This window comes from Condylura cristata, unplaced genomic scaffold (genome assembly GCF_000260355.1).
Source record: "Condylura cristata isolate star-nosed mole 26May11 unplaced genomic scaffold, ConCri1.0 scaffold00015, whole genome shotgun sequence".
Classification (NCBI taxonomy): Eukaryota; Metazoa; Chordata; class Mammalia; order Eulipotyphla; family Talpidae; genus Condylura; species Condylura cristata.
In genome coordinates this window covers 37383656-37407790 of record NW_004567116.1, presented here as the reverse complement: position 1 = coordinate 37407790, position 24135 = coordinate 37383656, and the positions used below count along the sequence as shown (strand labels likewise).

The following is a 24135-nucleotide window of genomic DNA, read 5'->3' as shown; positions in this document are numbered from 1 at the left end:
TGCATGGTGTTCATAAGTCAGAGAGAGAGAGAGAAGGAATGCTAAAAATAATTAAGAATAATTGACATGCTCCATGTTTTTAAATTTAGCTTAGCAGAATTAGAACTATCCTGTTCATTGTGTCCATAATGTGACAAAAATGTTAAAGCAAGGCGTGGCACTCATCCTTTCTAGATGATTTGTATGCAAGGTAAAGGAATGTGGCTACTAATATTCAGCAACTGTGGGCCTTTCCAGACAGGTAAAAAATATATTCATGTTCATGTGCAAATAATTACATGATAATTATCAACAAATTTGTTTTTAAGATGATTTTATTCCTTAGTTAAATAACCCTGTGTCAGTAATAACTGTTGAAATGTTGGTGTACATCTTATGACGTGCACCTTACGAATCTCAAGATTCCTGAGTACTTCCACTGACCCCAGGACTCAGGCCAATAAAGAGGAGAGTGGAATTATCGAAAGTAACTCAGTTAAATTGGTTCAGAACACTAACTCTCCTTGCCCACCTCTCCTTCCCCAGACTCTAAAATGCTCTGCTCAAAGCAACCATCGACAGAGACCTCATGAAATACAGAAGTCACCAATAGTTTCATGTTCTGTTGTATGAGACCCTAATGCAAATTATTTTCACTTTCACTTTGATATTGGGAATTAATAGATTGAATAGCTATTTGTTCCTGTGACTATTCCTCCCTTTTGTTTTCCTAAAGATCTTGTCACATGATTCATGATCTGATATCACCACCACAAACTAACACTTGGATGCTTCACCTACCAGAAACTTGAGATAAGATTTCCAGAAAAATGCTAGCCTGGAAACCGAAAAATTCTATGAAAAGTGATACTAACTCATAAGCAGATGACAGAAATTTAAAAGAATTAATGACATTGATGAATGAGATATGGCTGTAGTTTCTTATGTTGATATTTTTGGTAATGTGCTTCATGTTCTTTTTTTTTTTTTTTTTAATTAGTCATATGATGTGGTCCTTTTTCTTTCCTCTGGCTCTGGTTTCTAGCCTTCAGTTTAGCAGACTATACTTGTGCCGACTGGAATAAACACTGTCTAAAACAAATGCTTGGTCAATGGGCTAGTCATTGAAACATCTCTGCAGCATTGTTTACATCTACACTAACAATAGATCCCCTGCTTGTCTGCCATTTTATTCCAACCAGTTTCTCAAACTCTGGGATGGAATACAGTTTATCTCAGATGATAGAATTTTATGGAGTCAGATGCTAAATATTTTAGAGTATCTGTCCTTATCAGCTTACCTCAAAGAAATTAAGAATCATGTAAGATTCCCTGTATGCTACCATTGCAAAGGAGTGTTTCCTATAGGCATTCATTCATTCATCTTATATATTATAAAATATACTTGTTTATATACAGCTTATGATTTTGCTGAGTGGTGCAACCTCACCATAAATGAGTTTCAGAATGTTTTCCTCTCCCCTTATGCCCATTTATAGTTAATCTCTGTTCCCAAATCTAGCCCCAGGCAACCGCTAGTCTACTTCCTATCTCATAAATATTCCTTTTCTGGACTTTTAATACAAATGAGCTTTCACTTAGCATAATGTTTTGCTTAGCCTGATGTCTTTAAGGTCTATCCATGACATAGTATGTGTCAGTAGTTTATTACTTTTTATCAGTGAATAGTATTCCATCATGCAAGTGAATAAATAAATGTCGATTCTCCAGTTGAAAGAACTTTAGGTTAAATCTAGTTTGAGATTATAAATAATGTTGATATGAACATGCATATGCAAATTCTTCTATGGATATATATTTGCATTTCTCTTGGATAGTATAATTGCTTATTGTAAAACAGTTTAACATTTAACTTTTTGAGAAACCCTCACATTGTTTTCTGGAGGGAAGGACTTTTTTTTTTTTACAGTCCCATTAGCAATACCACATACTTGCCAGCAATTTTTGCCTGTCTTATTTATTGTAGCTACCTTGGTGGATATGAAATATATCTTGTTATTTATTTGCATATGTGAGTTAGCTCCCTTGTGGGGGATCAAAACCATGCTGCAGTAGCTGAGACTAACCCTTTGGGCCCCCAAGGAAGCCCCATATCTTGATTTTCTTAATGGTATCTTTTGTAGTGCAAAATGTTATGAATTTTGATGACACCCAATTTATAATTTTTTTAACAATGGACTGCGTGTGATTTTGGTCCAACGAAGAAATAAGCAAATTGTGGAAGTTTTAGCCTAAAAAAAATTTTTTTTTTTTTTTAAGATTTATTTATTTATTCATACAGAACTGGGTACAGGCCAGAGATGCGGAGGGTGAGAGGCTTCACCAGAGACAGAGTGGGGCTCAGAACAGGCAGATCGACGAAGTACACTGCTGAGGGGAGCAGCGGGCGGGTCAGGAGAGGTCTGCCACGCCATGTGGTCACCTCCGGGGCAGGCGGGAATCGAACTCATGCGGAAGTGGCCCTAGAGTCTCAGTGCTGTGCTTTAACCCGCTGCGCCACCAGGGAGGGCCCAGCCTAAAAAATTTTTGCCTAACATAGGACCTAGAAGGTACTCTGTTTTTTTTTAAAATTTTCATTGTTTTAGCCGTTACATTTAAGTCTTTGATTTATTTTGAGTTAACTTTGAGTTTGGTATGAGGTGAAGGTCTAAGTGGATAACCAGTAGTCCTGGAACATCCATTGAACAGGCTATCTTTCCCCCAGTGAATTGCCTTAGCATTTTTATAAAAAATTAACTAATTAGAGATTCCCTGGGCCTGGGGGTTAAGTTAGTGCTATTACCACTGTAGCCTGAGTTGGATCCCTGGTCAGGTAGTTAACCCATATGGCACTGCAGACCTTTCCTGTCATGCCCACTGCTCCCACTAGCAATGTATCAGTAGATCTGCTTATTCTGATCCCCACTCTGTCTCTGGTGAACCCTCTTACCATCCATACCTCTGGCCTGTACCACAGTTCTATGCATAAGTAAATAAGTAAATCTTTTTTTAAAATAATATAAGTTTATTTTTACATCATTTTGTGCCTTTTTCCATCTCAGTTGTAATCCCCATGGGCTTCCCATCACCAAATCACCCATGTGCCATCATCAGAGTCCAGTGCACTTCCCTCCCCCCACTGTTTTTGATCCCATTCCCCACTCCACCCCCACAAAATGTCTCTGGTATATAGTTGTTCATTATTATTATTTTATCCCTGATCCTTTTATACTCTTGCTATGAATGAAACCACCTGGTATTTTTCCTTTTCTTTCTGGCTTAGTAAATAAGTAAATCCTAAAAAAAAAAATCAACTAACTATAAATACAAGGACTTATTTTTGGATTTTCAGTTCTATTCGATTAATCTATATGTCTATCTTTATGTTAGTGCTACTGCTCTAGGTAATCTTAATATGGAAAGTTATTAGTACATCCTGCAAGCAAATGATGCCTCAGAACTTGAGGATGTCAATGATAGAAAGTGGAATTCATATATATTTATATATTATTTTTATAAATGGGTCAGAAAACTGCACAATAGGCCTTAGATAGGTTATGTTGGATTGGTAGTATTAATCTTAAATTTCACTAATACTAATATTCTGTAAACAAATCATATTTGTAAATAGTATCACTGGTTCTGTAGAAAATGATACATTGATTGGCTTTGTTTGCAAAACTACCTTGGTGGTAGTGAGTTGCTTCACCTGTCATGTTATAGTTCTTTGCACAGGTGCAAAGAGTTACACTTTTTTACTGATCACGCCATAAATATAAATTGACCAAAACATACAAGGTATTTTTGATAATCACTAGGTCTTTGACAAATATCCCAGGCAAATTAGGATTGTATTTTCCTGACCTCTTTGCAGTCATGGTCAACTTGATTTGGCCAGCAAAATTAGTGATGGACAGAAGTTGTAAGAGCTGGTATGGACAAACAAAAAATAAATGTGTGGTCAAGTCACTGAGACGTTAGGGATTGTACTATAACATACCCTAATTTATTATAACCAATACAAACTATACTTCATGTGAGAACCCTGCCTAAAAATCTGCCAAATCATTGATTTGGGACCTACTCTAGGAATCTGGATTTGGGTTCCAGTTCTTGCTCAGACACAGCTCATCTAGGCATTATCCCTTCAAGATACACATATTTACTCCACAAGAGGAAAGCTCATCCTCAAGAACCAGACTGCCTAGGGTAAAAATTTCAGCTATTATGCAGGCAATACTTCTTAATTTAAGTGCCAGTTTCTGCATATGTATAGTTTTAGGAATGAGTACAAAGCATTTAGAACAGTGCCTGCTGGATAGCACTCTCTGGGTATTAGCTGTTGTTCTACTCCCTTTTCTAGCTATCCGTCTAGAACATGCCAGGCATGCCTGTTCCCTTCTCTTCTGTAGGAGAGCATTCAGGGCAGAATGGTCTACCCCTGGAAGCTTGGCCCTAATTCAAGTGGTAAGATGCTGAGGCTGCCTTTAGATTAGGGCCACAGTGAAAAATGACATTGAGAACTATAAATATGCCTAAGGGGGCCCTCCCTGGTGGCGCAGCGAGTTAAAGCACAGCACTGAGAATCTAAAGCCACTTCCGCATGAGTTCCATCCCCGCCTGCCCCGGAGGTGCCCACATGATGCGGCAGACCTCTCCTGACCCGCCCGCTACTCCCCTCAGCAGTGTACCTCGTCAGATCTGCCTGTTCTGTTCCCTACTCTGTCTCTGGTGAAGCCTCTCACCGCCCCTGAGCCACTGGCCTGTACCCCAGTTCTGTATGCACAAATAAATAAATCTTTAAAAAAAAAAATGCCCAAGGGAAGAATAGGTAGTATTTAGAAAACCCATAGCAAATATCAGAGTTGTAAATTGACCAGTTCTAACTGTTTTAAATTGGTGAGAACTGGGAAGCAAAATAGTCACATTCCATTCACGTCCAGTAATTCACAAGATACATGTAGGGTGACTGATTTATTAAACTACTAGTAAGCATTCTCACCATGAAGCAGGATTGAATATGGAGCTGGGGGCTGGACAGGACAGGGATGTCTGGGGATCAGAATGTAAAAGATACTCAGCAGAGAAGACAGAGCAGCATCAGGGCCAGGCTGAGTGAAAGAGACCAGGCTCCATGACGCCCACTCCCACTCATGGCCTTGGCGTAGAACCTGGCCACCTCCACATTGGGGTTGCCATAATCCGGGTTGAACCACATCTGGATGCAGCGGCCACTCCCTCGGCTGTACTTGCTGACCGTGTAGGAGTCACTCCAGACTTTACTGCACAGAGCAGCAGGCGTAGGGAAGAAGAAATCAAAGGGACGGCAGGTAGCTTCCTTTGGGCACTGGTTATACCCTGTAGGGAGGATGGAAGACCTTAAGCCCCCAGACCTAGAACTGTCTCTGGTTCCTCCAGTCCCACAGTTCCAAATCTCCATTGATCCATTCCCTAGCCCCCACTTCCACCTCTAAATCCTTTTCCCCATGTACCACCCGAGTCCTCACCCGAGGACCAGTTCCAGCCCCTGTGCCAGTTGCTCTTGCAGGTGTAGGAGGTACGGCAGTCTTTCCACCACTCCTCACAATCTTCTTTGCATAAGGGCACGTTCAGGATCCTCTCTTTGCGCCAGCTCTGGTCCACCTGGGGGATGTAGCAGAAGTAAAGGGCTCAGGCTCAATATTCTTACCAACCCAACCCTGAACAGACCCAGAGCCAGAGAGGCAGAAAAGCTCAGCTCTCAGAATAGGGATATCAGGGGAACCTCCCCGATGGTGCAAGAGATTAAGTCTCAGCACTATCAAGCTATGCCAGCTTCGGTGCAGGAAATCAATCCCTGGCCAGGAGCTGAACTCATGTCCCAGCAGACCTCTCCTGTCTTGCCTGCTGTTCCCTTTTTCAGTGTATTTCAATACATCTCCCTGTTCTGCTCCCCACTCTGTCTCTGGTGAATCTTCTCACCCCCACCCCTGTACCTCTGGCCTATACCTCAGCACTTGTATACAAAAATAAATAAATCTTAAAAAAAAAAAAAAAGAATAGGGATGTGGGGAAGGACACTGGTACCTGATGGATCCAAGGCCCCAGGTTGGGGGAGCACTCATACAGGCAGGTGTCCTGGATGAAGTGCTTTTTGCATTCAGGCGCCATCTTGCCACAGTGATCCCAGTTGAAATTGTACAGGTAGGATATATCCTTGTGGGCTTCCTGGCTGGTGTTGAAAGAGCAGCAGGCATTATCCTTCCAGGGACTGCACTGGATGGGGAAGACACAAGACTAACTTCCATGCCTGGCATAGCCAGAATATTTTCACAGACGGGCGCTCCTCTTTCATTCTCCATCCCCTGATGCAGTCTTGGTCTCTCAGGGAAATACTTGCTATTGAGGGAGGAGGTTCCCTGAGGCTGGAAGCCGCCATGGCCAGAAATGTAATCAACACAAGATTTACTCATACAAATCTGTATTGAGTTCTCAATTTCTAGAACATGCGCACCATTCTAGGAACTGGGGACACAATCATGAACATTTATCTTGGGATAATGGCCTTGGAAAAATTAAATCAGGAGGAGGGTAAATTACAGTTTATAGAATAGTGAGATTAAGTCTCATTGAGAAGATAATGAAGACTTACAGGTGAGGAAGCATGTTAAATAAAGAAATAACTAGTATAGAGACTCAGTACATTCTTAACGGAATGAACAAAAAAACCCAGCCTAGAATTTAATTTCAGAGCAAAACAGTAACATGAGTACTTTTTATCTGCAGTGATGTCCAAATGGACATTTATGTGTTATAATGTATATTACAAGTGACTTTCCTTTTGTTTTTCTTTACAGTTAATGGCACCTACTGATTATTTTGAGAGAGGCTCAGGCTATTAAAGGGGTTGGCAAAATCACTGTCATAGGAGGGAGACTGCAGGTCTAATAGGGTGGCGAATCCCAGGGGACATGTTCACCGGATGCATGAATCAAGATGCCTGGCACTCGTCTCATAATTGTGAGAGACCCACTGTGTTGAGCTATGAGATGCTGGCAGAAGAGGATCCTGGATGTGCAGACTTTACTCTCCTCTCAGATCCTCAAAATCAGTCACCGAAATGGGGGCTCCACTTTCATTTTCCAGGATCCCCCCTGGGCCTACTTCCTGAGGCTTGTAATCCGGAAACCCAACAACCAGGCGTTTAGCTGTTGGCACTGTACAGGCAACCCTTGGCACCCACTGTTAAAAAGTCACCCCCACTGTAGCAAACTGAAGGTCTCCAGGCGGCCTTCCCTGCCTCAAGCTTGGAGGAAGTTGATGCTTCCATCTCTTGCTTTCCTCATCTTGACTCAGCTTCCTCCCCAGCCCCCAGCACCCTCCACCCACCTGCTCATGCAGCTTGTCCTCAGGGCCTGGCTTTTCCTTGTGGTGTTTGGCGTCCATGCAGACGTTGAGAAGGTCGGTCCTGAAGTGACTAGCCCATACTACTGCCACCCACACCAGAAGGTACAGCAGTCCTGTTCTCAGCCGCTGGGCCATGTCAGTCCCTGAAAGAAGAGTGGTAGTTGGCACCTAGGAATGTGGAGGTGGGGCACAAGGTGTGGGAACAGCCCCAAGTGGGCGGGGCCTGGGTGGAGTCTGAACCGGCCAGGCTATACCCACCAGCCCCCACAGTCCCAGGCTGAAGCCTCTCTGACTTCTCCACGTGGTCTTAGGATCAAGGGATGCAGCCGAGGATTGGAATTTGGACAAAATGCTGAAATAGTCAGACTGCCCTAGGTCCGTAATACTTTCTCGGAAATCCTTGGAGGCAAATGTTTCAGTACTCAAAACTTTGGGGATTTTATAATAGGTCATACAAAATAAGATGATATAATTGCATTTAAAAAATCAAGCTCATATTCTGTGACGAAATATTGATACTGGTGAGATAAGTTAAAAACTACAATGACTTCACATGTTTTCCAGGTCAAATTTTAATGCTAAGTGACTTTGGTTAAAGTTTATTAAAATAGCAGCGCCAACACAGGGGTGATTTGGTGATGGGAAACCCGTGGGGATTACAATTGAGATGAAAAAAAAAATGTGCAAAATGATGTAAAAATAAACTTTTTAATAAAAAAAAATAAAAAAAATAGCAGCGCCAAATATACTGCTGACCTATGTTTTAAAACTTTTTGGCTCCAGTTTTTCCATTTTCCAACCTTATTTGTCCTCTCCCAGGACACCTGAGAGCTGTCCCAGGGTAGAAGCTTAGGGTGGGTGCGGGCAGCCACGGGACTAGCCCTGGGAACTCAGGAAGCTCCTGAATACTCTGGCATAGAGCTGGTCAGCCATCCCTTCATCTCAGTCCCCTCACCTCAGACTCTGTGCTTTGGGACATGTCTGTTTCTTCACCCCATTTTGTGCCTGCCTCACCAAAAAAGCTTGCATTTATTTCCCTCAGCTCCTCTCTAGCTGGCTCTCCAAACAAGTCGCTAGTTACCCCACCCGGCCAGGGCTCCGGTAAATCCAGGAGTTGAATTGACCTAGCTCTCCGCCCTTTCCGCTCCCCACCTGAGCTCCATCTTACATCACACAATGCAAATCTTCTGCTCTTCCTTTTAGTCCAGTGTTCGTTCTCTAATTTGCTGGTTCATTCATTTCAGGACCCAACAATCACCCTACAATTGACCCAACACTCACTGATTTCTGGGAGCCCAGGACCAACCTCAGAACCAATCTCAGGTATCACCAGGTGATTCTTCTAAAAAGGATCCTTGGGGAGAAGTTCGTAGCTTAAACTGTAACAGGGTGGTCCCCAGGAAAAGGGGAGGTTCCAAGTTTCCAGCTACACCCAAGGAAGGGTGGAGCTGAGCAGGGAGGAGGGGAAGCTGGAGGGGAGACTGGGGAAGGAAGGAAGCAGGATGGAGAGCCAGAAGAAGACCTGGAGGAGGCAGATGGAGCAGAGATACATATGAAGAAACTGCTTGCTTTTTGGCCCTGGACTCGTTAAAACAGATGTGGGTGAGAGATCTGTGGGGGAGATTAACAATGGCAGCTTTTATCGATTTTGGTTTTGCTCTTTTTCTCCCAGACTTGTCTGGCTGTTTTTGACCCATTTCCATGGGTCCCCATCAGAAGGTGCTCCAGACTTGTGGTAGGTCCTTACTTTGGGCCAATCTTGTTTGGCTGGACTTTTACTCACAAGGGGATGGGTAGCTTTGGGTGCTTGGCTTGGAGGCTATATTCTTTGTCTTTTCTGTATGGCACACTAATTGTATTACGTTGCTTCGGCAACACCAACCTGATAAATGAGAGTTGGGGAGCAGGAGCAGACTGCATAATATAGGAGGCTGCTGAACAAGCAAGGTCCTGGCCTTTTTATTGATAGACTAATCAATTATTCTATGTGGGATATGTGGGTAGGAGAACAAGGAGAAAAAGATGGATGAAATTAAAGAATGTGTTTTTGTCATCTAGGGCTTGGGGTGGAGGGGATGACATGTCTGCTGACCAGATAATTGTTATCTGCTATATGACCAAGTGTTGTAATGGAAACCATACCCCAGGCCCCGGGCCATGGTTCTAATCTTATCAACAAGGCATTCCAGTGATCAGCTTCTGGGATTCTTTGCATATATCAGTCAATGTTCCCTGTCATACCTCATGGTGCATACCTAGCCTTCCCAGAGTGATCAAGTCTGTTCTTGATTGATGTCATTGGCACCTATCAAATGACTAGTCAGTTTCTGAAGGGCAATTTCTGAGCTTCGTGTAGCAATGCAAAACTGCAGGAAATGATAATGGTGGCCAAACAGGCCGCTTCAGTCTAGCAGACCCACAGTATTAAAGTTCCTTTCCATTAAAGCGCTTTATGTTTGTCTTGATGTGGTGTATGGCAGGATCTATTTAGATTAGGCAAGTTTGGAGCTTTTGAGGTGTCCCTCTTCCTCCCTTGTAACAAAACCACAGAATTCAGATCAGCCAGTCTATATCCCAGCCCTCACACCCTACTTCCTGTTTGAGTTTCAGGGAAAATAATTCAAATTGTCTTGAAGTTTCATTTCCTCACCTGAGGATTAAATGTAGAAGAGGGGCACCCACAGATGAAAGCTGGATTAATCTCTATGGAATCAAGTAGGCATAGGTTGAGGGATGTGCCCTAGTCCCATAGCAAGAGATCATGCAAGTGAAACTCAAGGCCCTCAAGTTCAGAGCTCATTTTGACCCCTGCACCTTTGGTGGGCTGAAGCTTTCACAGGCCATCTCGACTGCAGGAGTCCTAGGGCCACTGAAGAAGACCTTTTCCCATGTTCTGATGAATCAAATCCTAACTGTCTTTTGGTAACATTCACTAAGGATAAAAACTAAGCCCCTACTCCTTGCCCAGAAGGCAGGTTTGAAAATTTTGAATAGATAAGGGGATTGATAAGGTTGCCATGGGAACTGGGCCATAAGCCCAGTCATGACCAGAAAAACCAACTCTATTTTAGGAATGTGGAAGCAGAGTCAGGACACATTCTGTGTCAAAGGTCAGTGCCCAAGACCAGACATTCCAGCAGGTAACTGGTGCCCCATGTAAGAAAATCAGAGAAAACTGTAAAAGAGAGCCTCAAGCGTCACCTCCTGCACCCTTGCAGGATATTTCAACAAATGCACCTTCCCTGTTCTCCACTCTGTCTCTGTTGAGCTTCCATCCCAAGTCTCCAGCCAACACCACAGTTTCCCTGGCAACATTTGGTGGTCTGCATGGGGAACAGGTATGGACATCTCTTATTCCTTCTCAGTTTCATGTTCTCTGGTGAACTGTGAGGAAAACTCAGAGAGACCTAATGGCACCCACAAGGACCACAGTGGCCTGAATGGGTGGAAAACAGCCTTTCCGCCTTTGATATCCTGGGTGGGCTGTTGAGGTTGTGTACAGTAATTGATGGGTTTAGCCCAGCATCCCCAGGTGTCCATGAAAGAGTCCCACAGCTGGCAGTACACCACCTCCCAGACTGTTGTCCTCATTTCCCTCCTCTTGGCCTTTCCCTTGTGACCTGTGATTGATTCTCCTTGCTCCAGATGTGACCTCACTCCTAAACCTGTGCTTGACACTGGTCATCCAGGACCCAACATTCTATATCCAGTGGAGAAGTTTGTAGTTAGAAATCAGACCCCTACTCCTGTGGGGGAAAACCCCAAATCATAGGGCCATCCACCACTCAGACCCCTGTCTCCTGCGAAGGAAACTCCCCAGAGTAGGGTCATCGTCTAGGCATCACAGAGACTCCCTTTATTGCCAGGGATCATGGGACAATCTGCCGTGGCTCCATGGGAGTCATTCTTGGACTGCATTCTTAGAAACCAGAACAAATTTGACCCTCAGACTCTAAAAAATTTTTTGTGACACTGCCTGGTTCCAGTGTATCTCTGCCACCTTCCAGTTATGAGGCACTGAAAATTCCTTTTGTCTTCCTTGAGATATGATTCTGGTCTGTTCTGTGGATAAGAAATTCTATTTCCCCTAAGTATTCCTACTCTTCAAAAGCCTATACTGATTAAGGTAAAAATGTTAGCAGGAAGATTGAGGGCACCCTTGGCCCCCCCAAAATTAGCATGCCTTAAACAGATTCTGCCATCTACTGCATAAAGACCTGAGTGTGCAATAGAGAGAACTGAAGAGAAAGGATACAGTTTCCCAAAGAAACACCCAGAGTTACCCATCTACTCATGGGGATGCACAGCCAAACAGGGTTGGCGCAAAGAGAGGCCACTGAGGCCCCAAAACCTGTAACAAGTCTAAGGCACCTTCTGGTGGAGACCATTAGCAAAGGAGCAGAAGAGGCCAGGCAAATCTGGAAGGAAAAGGAACAAACTCAAAGTACAAGTCAAGACAAAGTCTGCCATTGTCAGCCTCCTCACTGGTTTCTCATGTCTCTCTGCTCTACATCCTCCTCCAAATCTTCTAAGTCGTCTCTCCAAGACTCCTTTTTTTCTTCCCTTCAGGGCTCAACTCCACCCTTTATTAGGTGGGTCAGGGAACATAGACCCCGCACCCCAGATTACAGTGCTACAAAAATGACTAAATTACTTTGGAGTTGGAGACCTCCCTGGTGGCCTAGGAGTTCAGGCTCTGGCCTTTCATTATTATCATCACTGCAGCTGTCCCATCCCCATATGGCACAGCAGAACTCTCCTGTGCTGCCCACTGCTCCCCTCAACAGTGTATTTCAGTCAACCTGTCTGTTCTGCTCCCCACTCTGTCTCTGGTGAATCCTTTCACCAACACCAACCCCCTACCTCTGGCCTACATGCCAGCTCTTGTATGCATAAATAAACTTAAAAAAAAAAAAAGAACTATTAATTCAGTTAGAAGCTGAATTAATAGATGTTCTCAGTATCTTTATAAATATCAGTAAAACAACTATTTCTTAAAATTAGTGCACATGGCCAAAATTTTAAATGAAAATCAAGATGTCTCTTGTGTCTTTGTTTGCATTTGTGTCTTTTACCTCTAGAGGGTTATTATATTAGGATTCCACTGCAGCAGGTGATGGGATTAATGCAGGCACTCACTTATTTCCCCGTTCTGATGACAGCACCTGCAGGTGTCTGGGACACTCTAGTCCCAGGCCAAGATAATTTTGCCACCCCTGTTACAATGCAATGAAAGGACTTTCATATCTTCCCTAGGAAGACACAGTGTACTCTCAACCCAAAAGTCAATGAGCACTACAACCTCTTAGATGCTGAATCCTCAATCTTTTTGTCTAGTTTCATCTCATCTGTAGGCCATCACATTGCAGCTAATGGCTACAGAGTACCTGGCCCTTCTCACTTGGGCAGCACATTTCAGTGAATCTCTCAAAACAACACACAATAGCTGACATTGATGATGGCCTGAAAGCCCAAGCAGACCCTTTCACACCCTGTTCCCCACTTTTCCCTAGAAATAATGTAGTAGGGCCATCTCTATGCCCCAAAATTCAGCTTGAAGCAACTACAGAAGCCAGGCCTTCACCCCATATCCAACGTTTTGACATTGTCCACTTGGGAGAGGGGAGAAAGGGGGAAAAGTTTGGGCTGTCATTTATTAAAGTTAAAAACCAAGACCCCACTCCTTGCTGAGAGGCAGGTTTGAGAGGCTTGTGTAGATAAGGTTGCCATGGGAACTGAGCCACAGACTGACCACCATGACCAAAAAAAGTAAGCCAACTCCAAGAATGTAAAAAGAGAACACATTTGTGTCAAAGGTCAGTGCCCAAGACCGACATCCTTAGATAACTGGTGCCCCAAATAAGAATGCCCCTGAGGCCCTCCCTGGTGGTGCAGCAGGTTAAAGCACTGCACTAAAAAGCTTAAGCCACTTCCGCATGAGTTCGATCCCGCCTGCCCCGGAGGTGACCACATGGCGTGGCAGACCTCTCCTGACCCACCCGCTGCTCCCCTCATCAGTGTACTTTGTCCATCTGCCTGTTCTGCTCCTCACTCTGTCTCTGGTGAATCCTCTCACCCTCCACATCTCTGGCCTGTACCCCAGTTCTGTATGAATAAATACATAAATCTTTAAAAAAAAAAAAAAGAAGAAGCTTAAGTCACTTCAGCATGAGTTCAGTCGGCATGAGTTCGATCCCCGCCTGCCCCGAAGGAGATCCACATGGCGCAGCAGACCTCTCCTGACCCGCCCGCTGCTCCCCTCAGCAGTGTACTTTGTCAATATGTCTGCACCCCACTCTGTCCCTGGTGAATCCGCTCACCCTCCGCATCTCTGCCCTGTACCCCAGTTCTGTACGAATAAATAAATAAATCTTAAAAAAAAATAAAAAGAATGCCCCTGGAAACAGTATAAAAGAGAGCCGTTGTGTACAGACAACCTCTCCCATCTCGCTCCTCTCAGCAGTGGGGATTCAATCGGTCCACCTTTCCTGTCCTCTACTCTGTCTCTTGTAAATTCTTTCATCCTGCCGCTTCCAGCTAACACCCTGCTCTCCCTACAACACTACCTTATCAGTTGGTAGGCTTTGTTTTGTTTTTCCATGGCTGTTTTCTGGAAGCCAGTATTTTTATCCAGGCAACCTACATCATTCAAAACCCCTCACTTTCCTATTGTCAGCTTCAAATTTAGTCTAGTTATGACCTCCAACAACAGCAGCTATCACCCTGCTCCCAGAGAACTGTAAGGACCACAGATTTGAAGCTCTAAGAACTCCATGCTATGCTAAAGACAGGAGCGCTGGGCTGCAGTTGGGGGTGGATGCTAGTGTGTAGCTTAACCTTGGGCAGGCCATGCTCTGGTTCTGGCCCGGGCCTCAGTCCCCACTTCTCTCTTCCCATTTCAGCAACTCCTTTAAAACACGCTGGAAGGACCTAAGGGGGTATGGCCTCTGATCTGGGTGGGAAGTGGCATACCTGGGAGAAGAGGTAGCTCTCAGTCTGGCGCAGGCTCTGCTCTGCTCTGCAGTCCCTCCTGCCTTACTCCAGAGGACAACTTGGTTTAGTGGCCTAGGAGACGGGCAGTAGGGCAGGCAGTGGGAATGTAGCCCAGGAGTGGAGCTTGGAATTGGGCGAAGGCCACTCAGCAGTTAATTATTGCACGTGGGCACCAGCCAGGCCTCAGTGGGAGAGGGATGGGTAGGAGGGGCTGGGTTAATAGTTCAGGCCTAAGGCAAATCTGCACGTCCCACTTACCCTGCTACATCCCAAAAGTTCAGGTCTGATTAAGCCTTGCAGCCTGAATTGCTGGGATCCTCTAAAATAATCCATTTCACTTTCAACACCTCTGTCCTGTTATAGAGACTAGAGACACAGGTCAGAGGCAAGTACAGGTGAAGGATTAGACTGCATGTTTCTAAGCTTCCAATCAGATGTAGAGCAAGGAATACCCATGTTCCTAGCTCCTCTTTGAGGGAGCAAAAATCTGCCACCCCAAAACACATCTTTTGCATGAGATTTATTTCATGCACAGGCAGGTTGACTAAGGAAATTGACAAAAGAGAGCCCTCCCTGGTGGTTCAATGGGTTAAAATACAGCACTACATACATAGCTAACTGTAGCGACTTCAGCACAAGTTCGATCCCAGGCCACAGGGCACAGCAGACTGCTCCTGTCTCGCACACTAAGTAGCAAGAAGGGTTAGACTCAGATCTGAGTCTGATTCTAGGCCTGGTTTCTTGCAGGACGAGTTGCTGAATACCTCCATGCAGGACCCTCTGGCATCAGCCTAGGTTTACAGACCTTCTTTCCAGCCCACAGCCTCTTAACTTCTACCTTATCTACCTAGAAATTCTGCTGGATTTGCTCCAAGCCTTTGCACTTGGTGAACTCTTTCCTCTGTTCCTCTGGCAATTTCTGCTTGACAAACAGCGGAAGACTTCCCTAATCTCTGAGCTTCTCCAGACCTCCCACTCTGCGCTTCCCTTAAGCAAAGCTTTGGCTCATTGTTCTAAGAGTTTGGCTCTATTGGTTCTCAGGTCTGCTTGCCCACACCCCCAGACTCAATTCCCTTTCTGTGGGTTGAGGTCAGTAAACTGGGTGCTGACTGCAACATGAGTGCATGGATTCCTTACCTTCCTGAGCACCTTCTCTGTGCCAGGCCCTGCCCTGGGCTGGCACAAAATGGTGTTGATTTGGCCCTTGCTTTCAGACATAATGTTTTGTTGAGATTGAAAGTCAGACAATGAGATTGATAGATGAATCTCGATACAAGGAGACACATGTGATCTGCTAAGAAAGTCCTTGGTGATTTCTTTGGGTGGTCGAAGTTTGAGGAGGGAGGAGAATTAATTATAGGTTGAAACCTAAAAGGGTTTCAAGGAGCCAGACTTCAGGGAACAAATTCCAGGAATACAGAGAGGAAATAGCTCAGGTAAAGGTCCCAAAGTGAAAGGTGTGACAGATCATATGGGAGTGTCGGGAGGAATTTTTACAGACCCGCTCCAACCTGAGGTGGCAGGTTCAGGACCCTGAAAATTTCACCAGAGCCATGGCTGAGCCAGGCAAGGTTTGTTAAGGTACGAGGAAGTCAGTCCCAAAAAAAGGATCTCAGGTTTGTTCTCCAAAGAGAAATTGTGGTGGGTTTTTAAGCAGTTTTCAGCATTAACCTACAGATCTTATCTCTTTCCTCTGGAGTCTTCTGGTTTTGTCAGAGCATTTCATGTATGCTTGTTCTTGTGTTTAACATAGGTCACATGATGATCATGGCTGCTTATAAAACCTATGGAATGCTTCTTATGCCTGAGAGGGCTAATTAATCATTACTGGACAAAGCATATGTGACAGCCTTAAATTGTTGGAGCAAGCACTACACACAAAGGACAGTAAAAACAATGGTAGAGTTAGAACAAATGTTATGTTAACAAGTAACCAGGCTAATTAGAAGAGTTGGGAGAAGAAAGAAAAATGTCTTTTTTTTTTTAAAGCTTTATTTACTTATGCATACAGAACTGGCATACAGGCCAGAGGTGCAGGGGCGGTGAGAGGCTTCACCAGAGGCAGTGGGGAGCAGAACAGGCAGAGAGACAAAGTACACTGCTGAGGGGAGCAACGGGCGGGTCAGGAGAGGTCTGCTACAACATGTGGGTCACCTCTGGGGTGGGGGATGCAACTAGCACTGAAGCGGCTGCTGCCAGCTTGCAGTGCTGCATCCTAACCTGTTGTGCTACCAGGGAGGGCCCAAAAAATGTCTGTTTTTTTTATGTCTTTTCTCTGTGGTTGGTTTAAACCTACTGCCCTGCCCCTACCGTGCCATATCCTCCTGTCCCAGGATGATCTGACATGAGTTCTGATGGTGATGAGCAGGGTCTTCTCTGCCAAGGAAGAAGTTTTATTTCTCTAATAGGTACCATGGTAAAACATTAAGGGGTCAGTTAAGGGACTTAATAAGGTATTTTTGTTTTATTTTTACTTTTAAGAAAATGTCCATCAAGCAGTGAAACCATTATAAAGTTTGATGATGAATAGGATCTAGGACTCTCTCAGTACCTCCATGCAATATATTACTTTAAAAAGTGAATAAAGTAGTGAAGACCGTGGCAGGCCCAGATAAGTGAGGCATAGGAAGGACACAGTATTGTTTTTAGGATATTCATGCCCAAAATGCCCAAATGCATGAACTCTAACTAATGATAAGGAAATAGATAACCCAAATTGAGAGCTATTCTACAAAATAACTGACTTGTGTTTTTCCAAAATGTCAAGGTCATAAGAGAACCTCCCTTCCTCAAATATCTACTATTAGGGGACTGAATTAAATGTGGCATATAAACAGAATAGACCATGACCCATTTATTTAAAAAGAAAAAAAAAGAGATCAATATGGAAAAAAAATCTCAGAAACCATGTCTTTTTAAAAAAGATTTATTTTTATTTATTTATGGACATAGGAACTGGGGTATAAGCCAAAGGTGCAGGGGGGAAAGCGATGAGAAAATTCACCTGAAATGAGTGGGGAGCAGAACAGGTGGAGCTACGAAACGCACTGCTGAGGGGAGCAGAGATGGGAGAGGTCTGCTGTGCCATGTGGGTCAGGTCCCTGACTGGGAACAGAATTCATGTCACAGTGGCTGGCAATACTTGATAGCGCTGAGACTTTAACTCCTGCACCAACAGGGAGGCCCAAAACCATGTCTTAAGACACATGATGAATGAAAACTATACTGAGAGGCCCTCTGTTTCAACCTGTCACGTTGACTACCTGACCACATCACCTCCCTGACCAGGGATTGAACTCATGCTGCAGTGGCTTCGGAGTGCCTCATAATGCTGTGCTTTAACCTGTTGTGCCACCAGGGAGGACCCTACTTGTCATTTTTTTTAAAGGAAATAATGCAGGTTTTCATCGAGATCCACTGCCAGTATGTCCACCCCAGCCCATATGTAGTAAGGGAAGGAAAAGAGGAGAAACTTTATTCTCACCAAGAGTCCAGTGATTCAGCTGCCAGTCTCTTCCCTCCTTGCCTGCACCAGTCCCTTTGAATCCTTGTGGTGTGAGGGTGATGACTTTGGCATCAGGGGAAGCCTGGTTCACAAGCCAGAGTCCCAAACTAAGGGATCAACTTCCACCCCCAATTGCTAGTGAATTTCAAGCTAGTCCTGTCCGTCTTTGGGGCCTTCAATAGGAAAGATGAAGTAATGAGGTGTATTTCCCCCACCAACACCCTCATCCCCAAATGATTTATAGACACAACATAGATGTGAGTCGGGCTATCAGGAGACCCAGCTTGGATCAGAAACCAATGAGCACTGTGTGGTCGGTTCCCTTATATGAGAGAGCTGAGCTGGGCTGAGCTGGGGTCCCAGGTTGGGTGCAGGCAAGGGAGATGTCCAGGTGTTTGATGGGAGCAGATCTGCTCAGGAGCCAGAATTGTGGCATCAAGGAGAGGCCAAGTAGCAGAGGCCCCTTGGGAGCCATGAAACATGGCCCCAAAATTCACAGTTAAAGCTATAGTAGAACTTCACTACCTCCTTGTCAGGGTAACCCAGGGCCAGGTCAAACCACATCTGGATATAGCAGCCACTCCTTTGGCTCTGGTTGCTGGCCCAGAAGGAGTGACCCCATAGGCTCTCATGGAAGGTGGTAGGGTGGGGAAGAAGGACTGAAATGTGTGGCAGGTGACCCCAGACCTCCTTGGGGAGAACACAGGACCCTTAGCTGCTGGATCACACCTCCTCTCCCACGCCCAAACCCACCCACATTGCTATGTCCACATCAAGGCACTCACCCGAGGACCAGCCCCAGCCCGGGTGCCAGCTGCTCTTGCGGGTGTAGTTGGTGCAGCAGTCCTCTGGAGCTTCCAATGCTGACAGTCCTCTTTGCTAAGGGCACATCAGGATCTGCTTTTTACATCAGCTCCAGTCCATCTGGAGGTCCCGGGAGGGAGGACCCTTGCCAGCCAGGTATCTCAGCAGGAATAGACACAAAGGGACCCGGATAAGGAGAGGGGCAGTACCTCTCCCACCTCAGACCAGAATCCCTAGATCAAGCAGTTCCTACACCACTTGGACTCTGTGCTTGGCTGAGTCATGTTTGTGGGGATAGTGCTGGTATCTGCTAGAGGGCCCCAGGTTGGGTGAGGATTCAGAGAGACAAGTGTCCTGAAGGCAGTGGTGTTTGCAAACAGGCTCCATCAGGCCACAGAGCTCCCGGTTAAAGTTACACAGGAGGGTGGTGTCCTTGCGCAGCAACTTGATACTGCACTGAGCACCACAGAGCTAAGTCCATTCCCCACTATAATGTCTCTTCCATATTCTTACTTCTCTGTCCCTGGTGGGTCGTCCAGAGGAATTTACTGGCAAGATTGCTGCTATTCCTAGCCCTTAAGGAGTCCCCATTTGGGGTAGAGGTAGTTAAAATAATGGGGCTTAAAGCAGGGGATGTGAGAAACCAACTGGTACCAGTCTTGGGGAGCAGTTATGATTTGTACAGTTCTAAATTGTCTGATTTATTTCACATTTTGTGAATTATTTACATTACTCATTTTGCATCCAGGCAACATGAACAGTGTTTTTTTTTTTATATATAACAGGTGCTATGTTTGGTGCTGAGTATCCTGCTATGAACAAAACAGATCTAATCTCTGTCCTTATGAAGCCTATGGCTTCAGTGAGGGGTGGGAAAAAGACAGAGCACTGTAGACATCGAAAGCAGTCGGCAAAGGCCCCTGAGACTTTTGGACTCTGTGCTCTCAACAACTCAAGGGGAAAACAATCTTCACTCCAATTTTTATGGTGTACGTAAGCTATACCCTTGGTAGATGTGGGGTTAGGATTTCACTCTGAACAGAGAAGGCCCCAGTTGGGGTAGGCGGGGATGGGCGAGGGTGGCAGTAAACACTCCCAGGATTTGGAAATAGAGGCTAGGGGTCTTCACACCCTGAAAGCAGTGGGGGGTCAGAAGTGCTACTGCCTACCCATCGACCTGACTAAGTGGAAGGAGCCAGTGCTAAAGAGGTAAATTCAAGGCTAGTAAGACTTAGAAGTGGGGGAGTTTTCTTTTTAGAAACCACCCCAGAGGGACTCAGAAGTTGAGTTAATCATGAACCAGTTGCTCAGAGTCTCTGAGATGGCACAGGGAAATCTGGACAGTTAGGAGAAACAGAGGGAAACCCATGAGGATGGGCCCAAATTCACCCTTCTCCCACAACCCAGCCCACGTCAGGGCAACTGATACAGGATATATTTCTAGGCCCTCCTGATTTTGCACCAACTCTTGGTTGGCTGCAAAACCCCATGCACATCATCACTGACCTGCCACCTGTGTCATTTGGAATTGCAGTCATCTTTCTCCATCAAAGGTCTAAATCTGTGCCTTTCTTGGCAGAGGAATGCCAGAGGGTCCTTTTCAAAAATGTATTTATCATTTATGCATGCAAGAACTGGGGTATAGGCCAAAGTGTAGGGGGTGAGAGGACTCACTAGAGACAGTGGGGAGCAAAAGAGCAGATTGACTGAAATACACTGCTGAGGGGAGCAGCGGGCGGGTCAAGAGAGATCTGCCCCGCCATGTGTGTTAGCTCCCTGGCCAGTGATCGAACTTGTGCTGTAGTGGCTTATGATAGCTTTACAGTGCTGGGCTTTAATCCGTTGTGCCAGCAGGGAGGGCCCACCAGAGGATGCTTAATAAAACAGCTTGGGAATTTAAAAATTCTAAAAAATGAAGTAGTGTGTAGACCTTACAGTTTGGGAAGATGGAAAAGTTCTGCATGATTCTTATGTCATGAATAAATTAAACACACAGAGAGCACATGAGATGTTGAAATGATTCAGAAGTCATAGGGCTGCTAGGCTTTCTTCCTCTTTTTACTGCAAACCCCTGGAGTCACTCCATGCCACAGTCCTTCTCTGGAAACACCCCGTTCTTCTGGCAATATGAAACTTTGTGGTGAGCAAAGAACGAGACCAGCAGGAATGAAATACCAGCTTCTCTCTGGAGCCTGGAGTTCAAGTTTAAGTGCAGATTCCCTGAGCTGCTTGCTCCCTTACCTATGAGGAGGGGCCCTGGTCTCTCACCTGCTCTGTGAACAGCAGCATCCTTGGCTCTGGTCACACTAGAATAGCCACTGCTCATGCTGTCACACTCCAACCTGAGTACATGGTGTCCTCTGCTAAACTGCACTTTCCTGCTTTTCTTCCTGGAAAACTCTTACTCACCCTCCAAGGCCTGGGCCAATGGTCCCTTTACTGAGAAGCCTTCCCAGCAAATCTGACTTGTCACTGTGTTTTCAGGACCTGAGGGGGTGGGGACCTGGTCTGTCTGTACATGTCTGCTACATTGTGATCATGAGCAGCCTGTGTCCCTTCTTTCTGTGAGGTCTGTGGGCTGGCACATAATTCAGTTTGGGAGAGGTGCCACCAGTCCTAGCGCTGGCAAAGACTGGCATGGCATGTCCTCATTCGCCTATTTCCTCATCTGTGTTACTGGAGTTCCCCACCCTCTGGGCATATTCACTAACATGGTGTGAGGAAAGCTCTTGACTAGAGTGGATGCTAGATAAATGGTCCATTTGGTGGCCTCCTGAGGAAGATCCCCCAAGATCATTTCTGATGCCTCCATGTCTTCATTACCCCCAAAACTGATCTTCCCATCCCCCTAAATTCTTTCTCTTTGTGGAGCAGCCCTCTCACTCTCCACTCTCACCTGCTCACCCAACTTGTCTTCAGGGGCTGACTTGATCTTGCAGACATTGAGGTGGTCCATCCTGGCCCATGGAGTGTCAGGCTGGGTACCCTTCACAGCTCACCAAAGCCGGAAGCAGAAACAGTGTCATCTCTCAGGTTGTTCTTGCCAAGAAGACAGTCAGAGGTGGCTCAGGCCTGAGGGAGATGCAGCAACCACAAGACTCTGGACCAGATCTTCTGTCTCCTTCCAAACCCACATCTGTCTTCCCACCCAACTAACTTCACAAAGCAGCTGAGCTGAGCAGTGAGGCAATGAGATGGTGTAGGGGTCTTGGCCTGGGGGCAGGAACCCCATCACCTTCACACCCAAGAGCTCTTCAAATCCCTGCACTGATTCTAGTCTGCTCTGTGATCATAGATGTCCTTCAAAACAAAACACTATAGACAAGGAAAATTCTAGTCCTGGATTTCACCATCCTATATTTTGTCCACAACCAAAGAGCCCTGACAGCTCTGTGATCCCATCAGCTTTTCACAAGAGGAACCACTGAGTGGGGCCCCAGGTAGTGGCATGGGAGGAGAGTGAGGAGAAAGAACACAAGCCAGGCTGAGGAAATGTCAGCAGAGAAAAATCACTTCCCAGGAGCCAGGGGAGACTGCGTCCTAATCCTACTTTCTCTCCCTGCTGCCCCTACTGCAGCCTTCAGCCTGGGACAGGAGGTGTCCCCACACCTGCCCACCCTTTTTTTTTTTTTTCCCTTTCTTCTTTTTAAAAGATTTGTTTATATTTACGCATACAGAACTGGGATACAGGTCAGAGGTCCATGGGTGGTGAGAGGATTCACCAGAGACAGAGTGGGGCAAAACAGGCAGGTTGACAAAGTATACTGCTGAGGGGAACAGGGGGTGAGACAGGAGAGGTCTGCTGTGCCCTGTGGATCACCACCGGGGAGGGGGATCGAACTCACACTGAAGCGACTGCCATTAGCTGGCAGTGCTGCGTCCTAACCGATTGTGCCACCAGGGAGGCCCCCACCCCTTTTCTAAGCCCACCTGGACCACTTGGTCAGTCCCTGTCAGTGAAGGCAGGCTTTGTCTAGGTAGCAGCTCTTTTATCGTTCATTAAGAGACTGGTTAAATGAATTAGCTGATAAAAAAGAATGAGAACGTTCTTGGTGTATGAATGTGGAAAAATCTCCAAGTACAGTGTTAAATGAAAGAGGAAAAGCACAGGAATATGGTCAACAGAATGCTATATTTTTTATTTAAAAAAGTGAGTTGAAGTAGTTATGTGTTATTGTAAGAAAAGTTTGGAAAGGTGCAAAAGGAAATATAAAAACTGATTGCTTTGGGTGAAGATAAAGGATTAAGGACTAGAATTTTCCTTGTCTATAGTGTTTTGTTTTGGGGACCATGTAAAGCGTAACTCATTTAAATATAACATGTGTATATGCATATAAATATATAAAGTGTTGAGAGAAAAAAGCAAGTTACAGAATGATTCGATTTCATAAAATATGTAAATTTCAATAACAAGTGTACAATATATAACTTACAATACCGATGCTGCATATCAGTTATGGATACTGTATATGTGTCTGTAAAAATGTAAACATGAGACCATCATTTACCCTAGTTCCTTCAGTATATTTCCAGAAAAATACTATGCATTTACACCATCTAGAACCATATTCACCCATGGGTGCATGTATGGTAGCACCATACCTCCTGTTTGGGGGAGGAGATTTGTGGTTGGTGTTTTATTTTAATTTATTTATTTTTTGTAATTTCATTACACAATTATACTTTTGACAAAAGAAACAAAAACTTCACAAACCCAAGTTACCCATATTTACACCTGAGTATTGTCAAGTTTGACAGCATAACCTCTAAAGCACTCCTTTCTGCCTTGTGTCATCTGATGTCCATCAAAACGATCTCTATGGCAAACTCTTTTCATCAGCCATTATGAAAACAAAAAAGGTTCAGAAAGAAAGGTTCACATTGCCAAGCTAAAAGTGGTTGGTCCTTAGTCTTTATTTTTTAAACATTACTGCAGATGGACAATTAACTAATCTAGGAAGACAAATGGTAGTGCTCCTGTTTTATATAATGTATATTGATGATTTCCCATTATGATTTGGGTAAATCATCTAATTCATGGGGTCAACTAGCAGAATGCCTCTTTCGGGGCAGAGTCTATGGTTTCACTCTGTGATGATCAGCACATGGTCCTGCCACAGATAATTACAGGGCTGATTCTTTTTTTTTATATAACAATTTATTTTTACATCATTTTGTACATTTTTTTTCCATCTCAATTGTAATCCCCGCGGGTTTCCCATCACCAAGTCACCCGTGTGCATCACCATAATCCCGTGCACTTCTCTCCCCACCCCACCCCCGTTTTTGATCCCATTCCCCACAGGACTGATTCTTTTAACCTTGCATAGTCTTCAAAATTCATCCATGCTTAAAAAAAAATTCATCCATGCTGCAGCATGTGCCATAACTTCCCCCTTTTATAGCTGAACATTATTCCATTGTATGTGTGTTTTGTGTTTTTATTTATCCATTTTTCCATTGATGGG

At 44.9% G+C, this 24135-nt stretch overlaps 1 protein-coding gene across 1 annotated transcript; it reads right to left on the bottom strand.

Annotated features, from left to right (window-relative positions):
* Positions 1–5013: 5013 nt before the first annotated feature.
* Positions 5014–7550, bottom strand: LOC101633782 (folate receptor alpha). The gene is made up of 4 exons (XM_004683690.2): positions 7348–7550; positions 6046–6234; positions 5487–5622; positions 5014–5337 (listed from the first exon to the last, which is right to left on the bottom strand). Exons 1-4 carry the CDS (start codon positions 7498–7500, stop codon positions 5057–5059), a joined length of 759 nt encoding a protein of 252 aa, XP_004683747.1. The 5' UTR covers positions 7501–7550; the 3' UTR covers positions 5014–5056.
* Positions 7551–24135: the final 16585 nt, after the last annotated feature.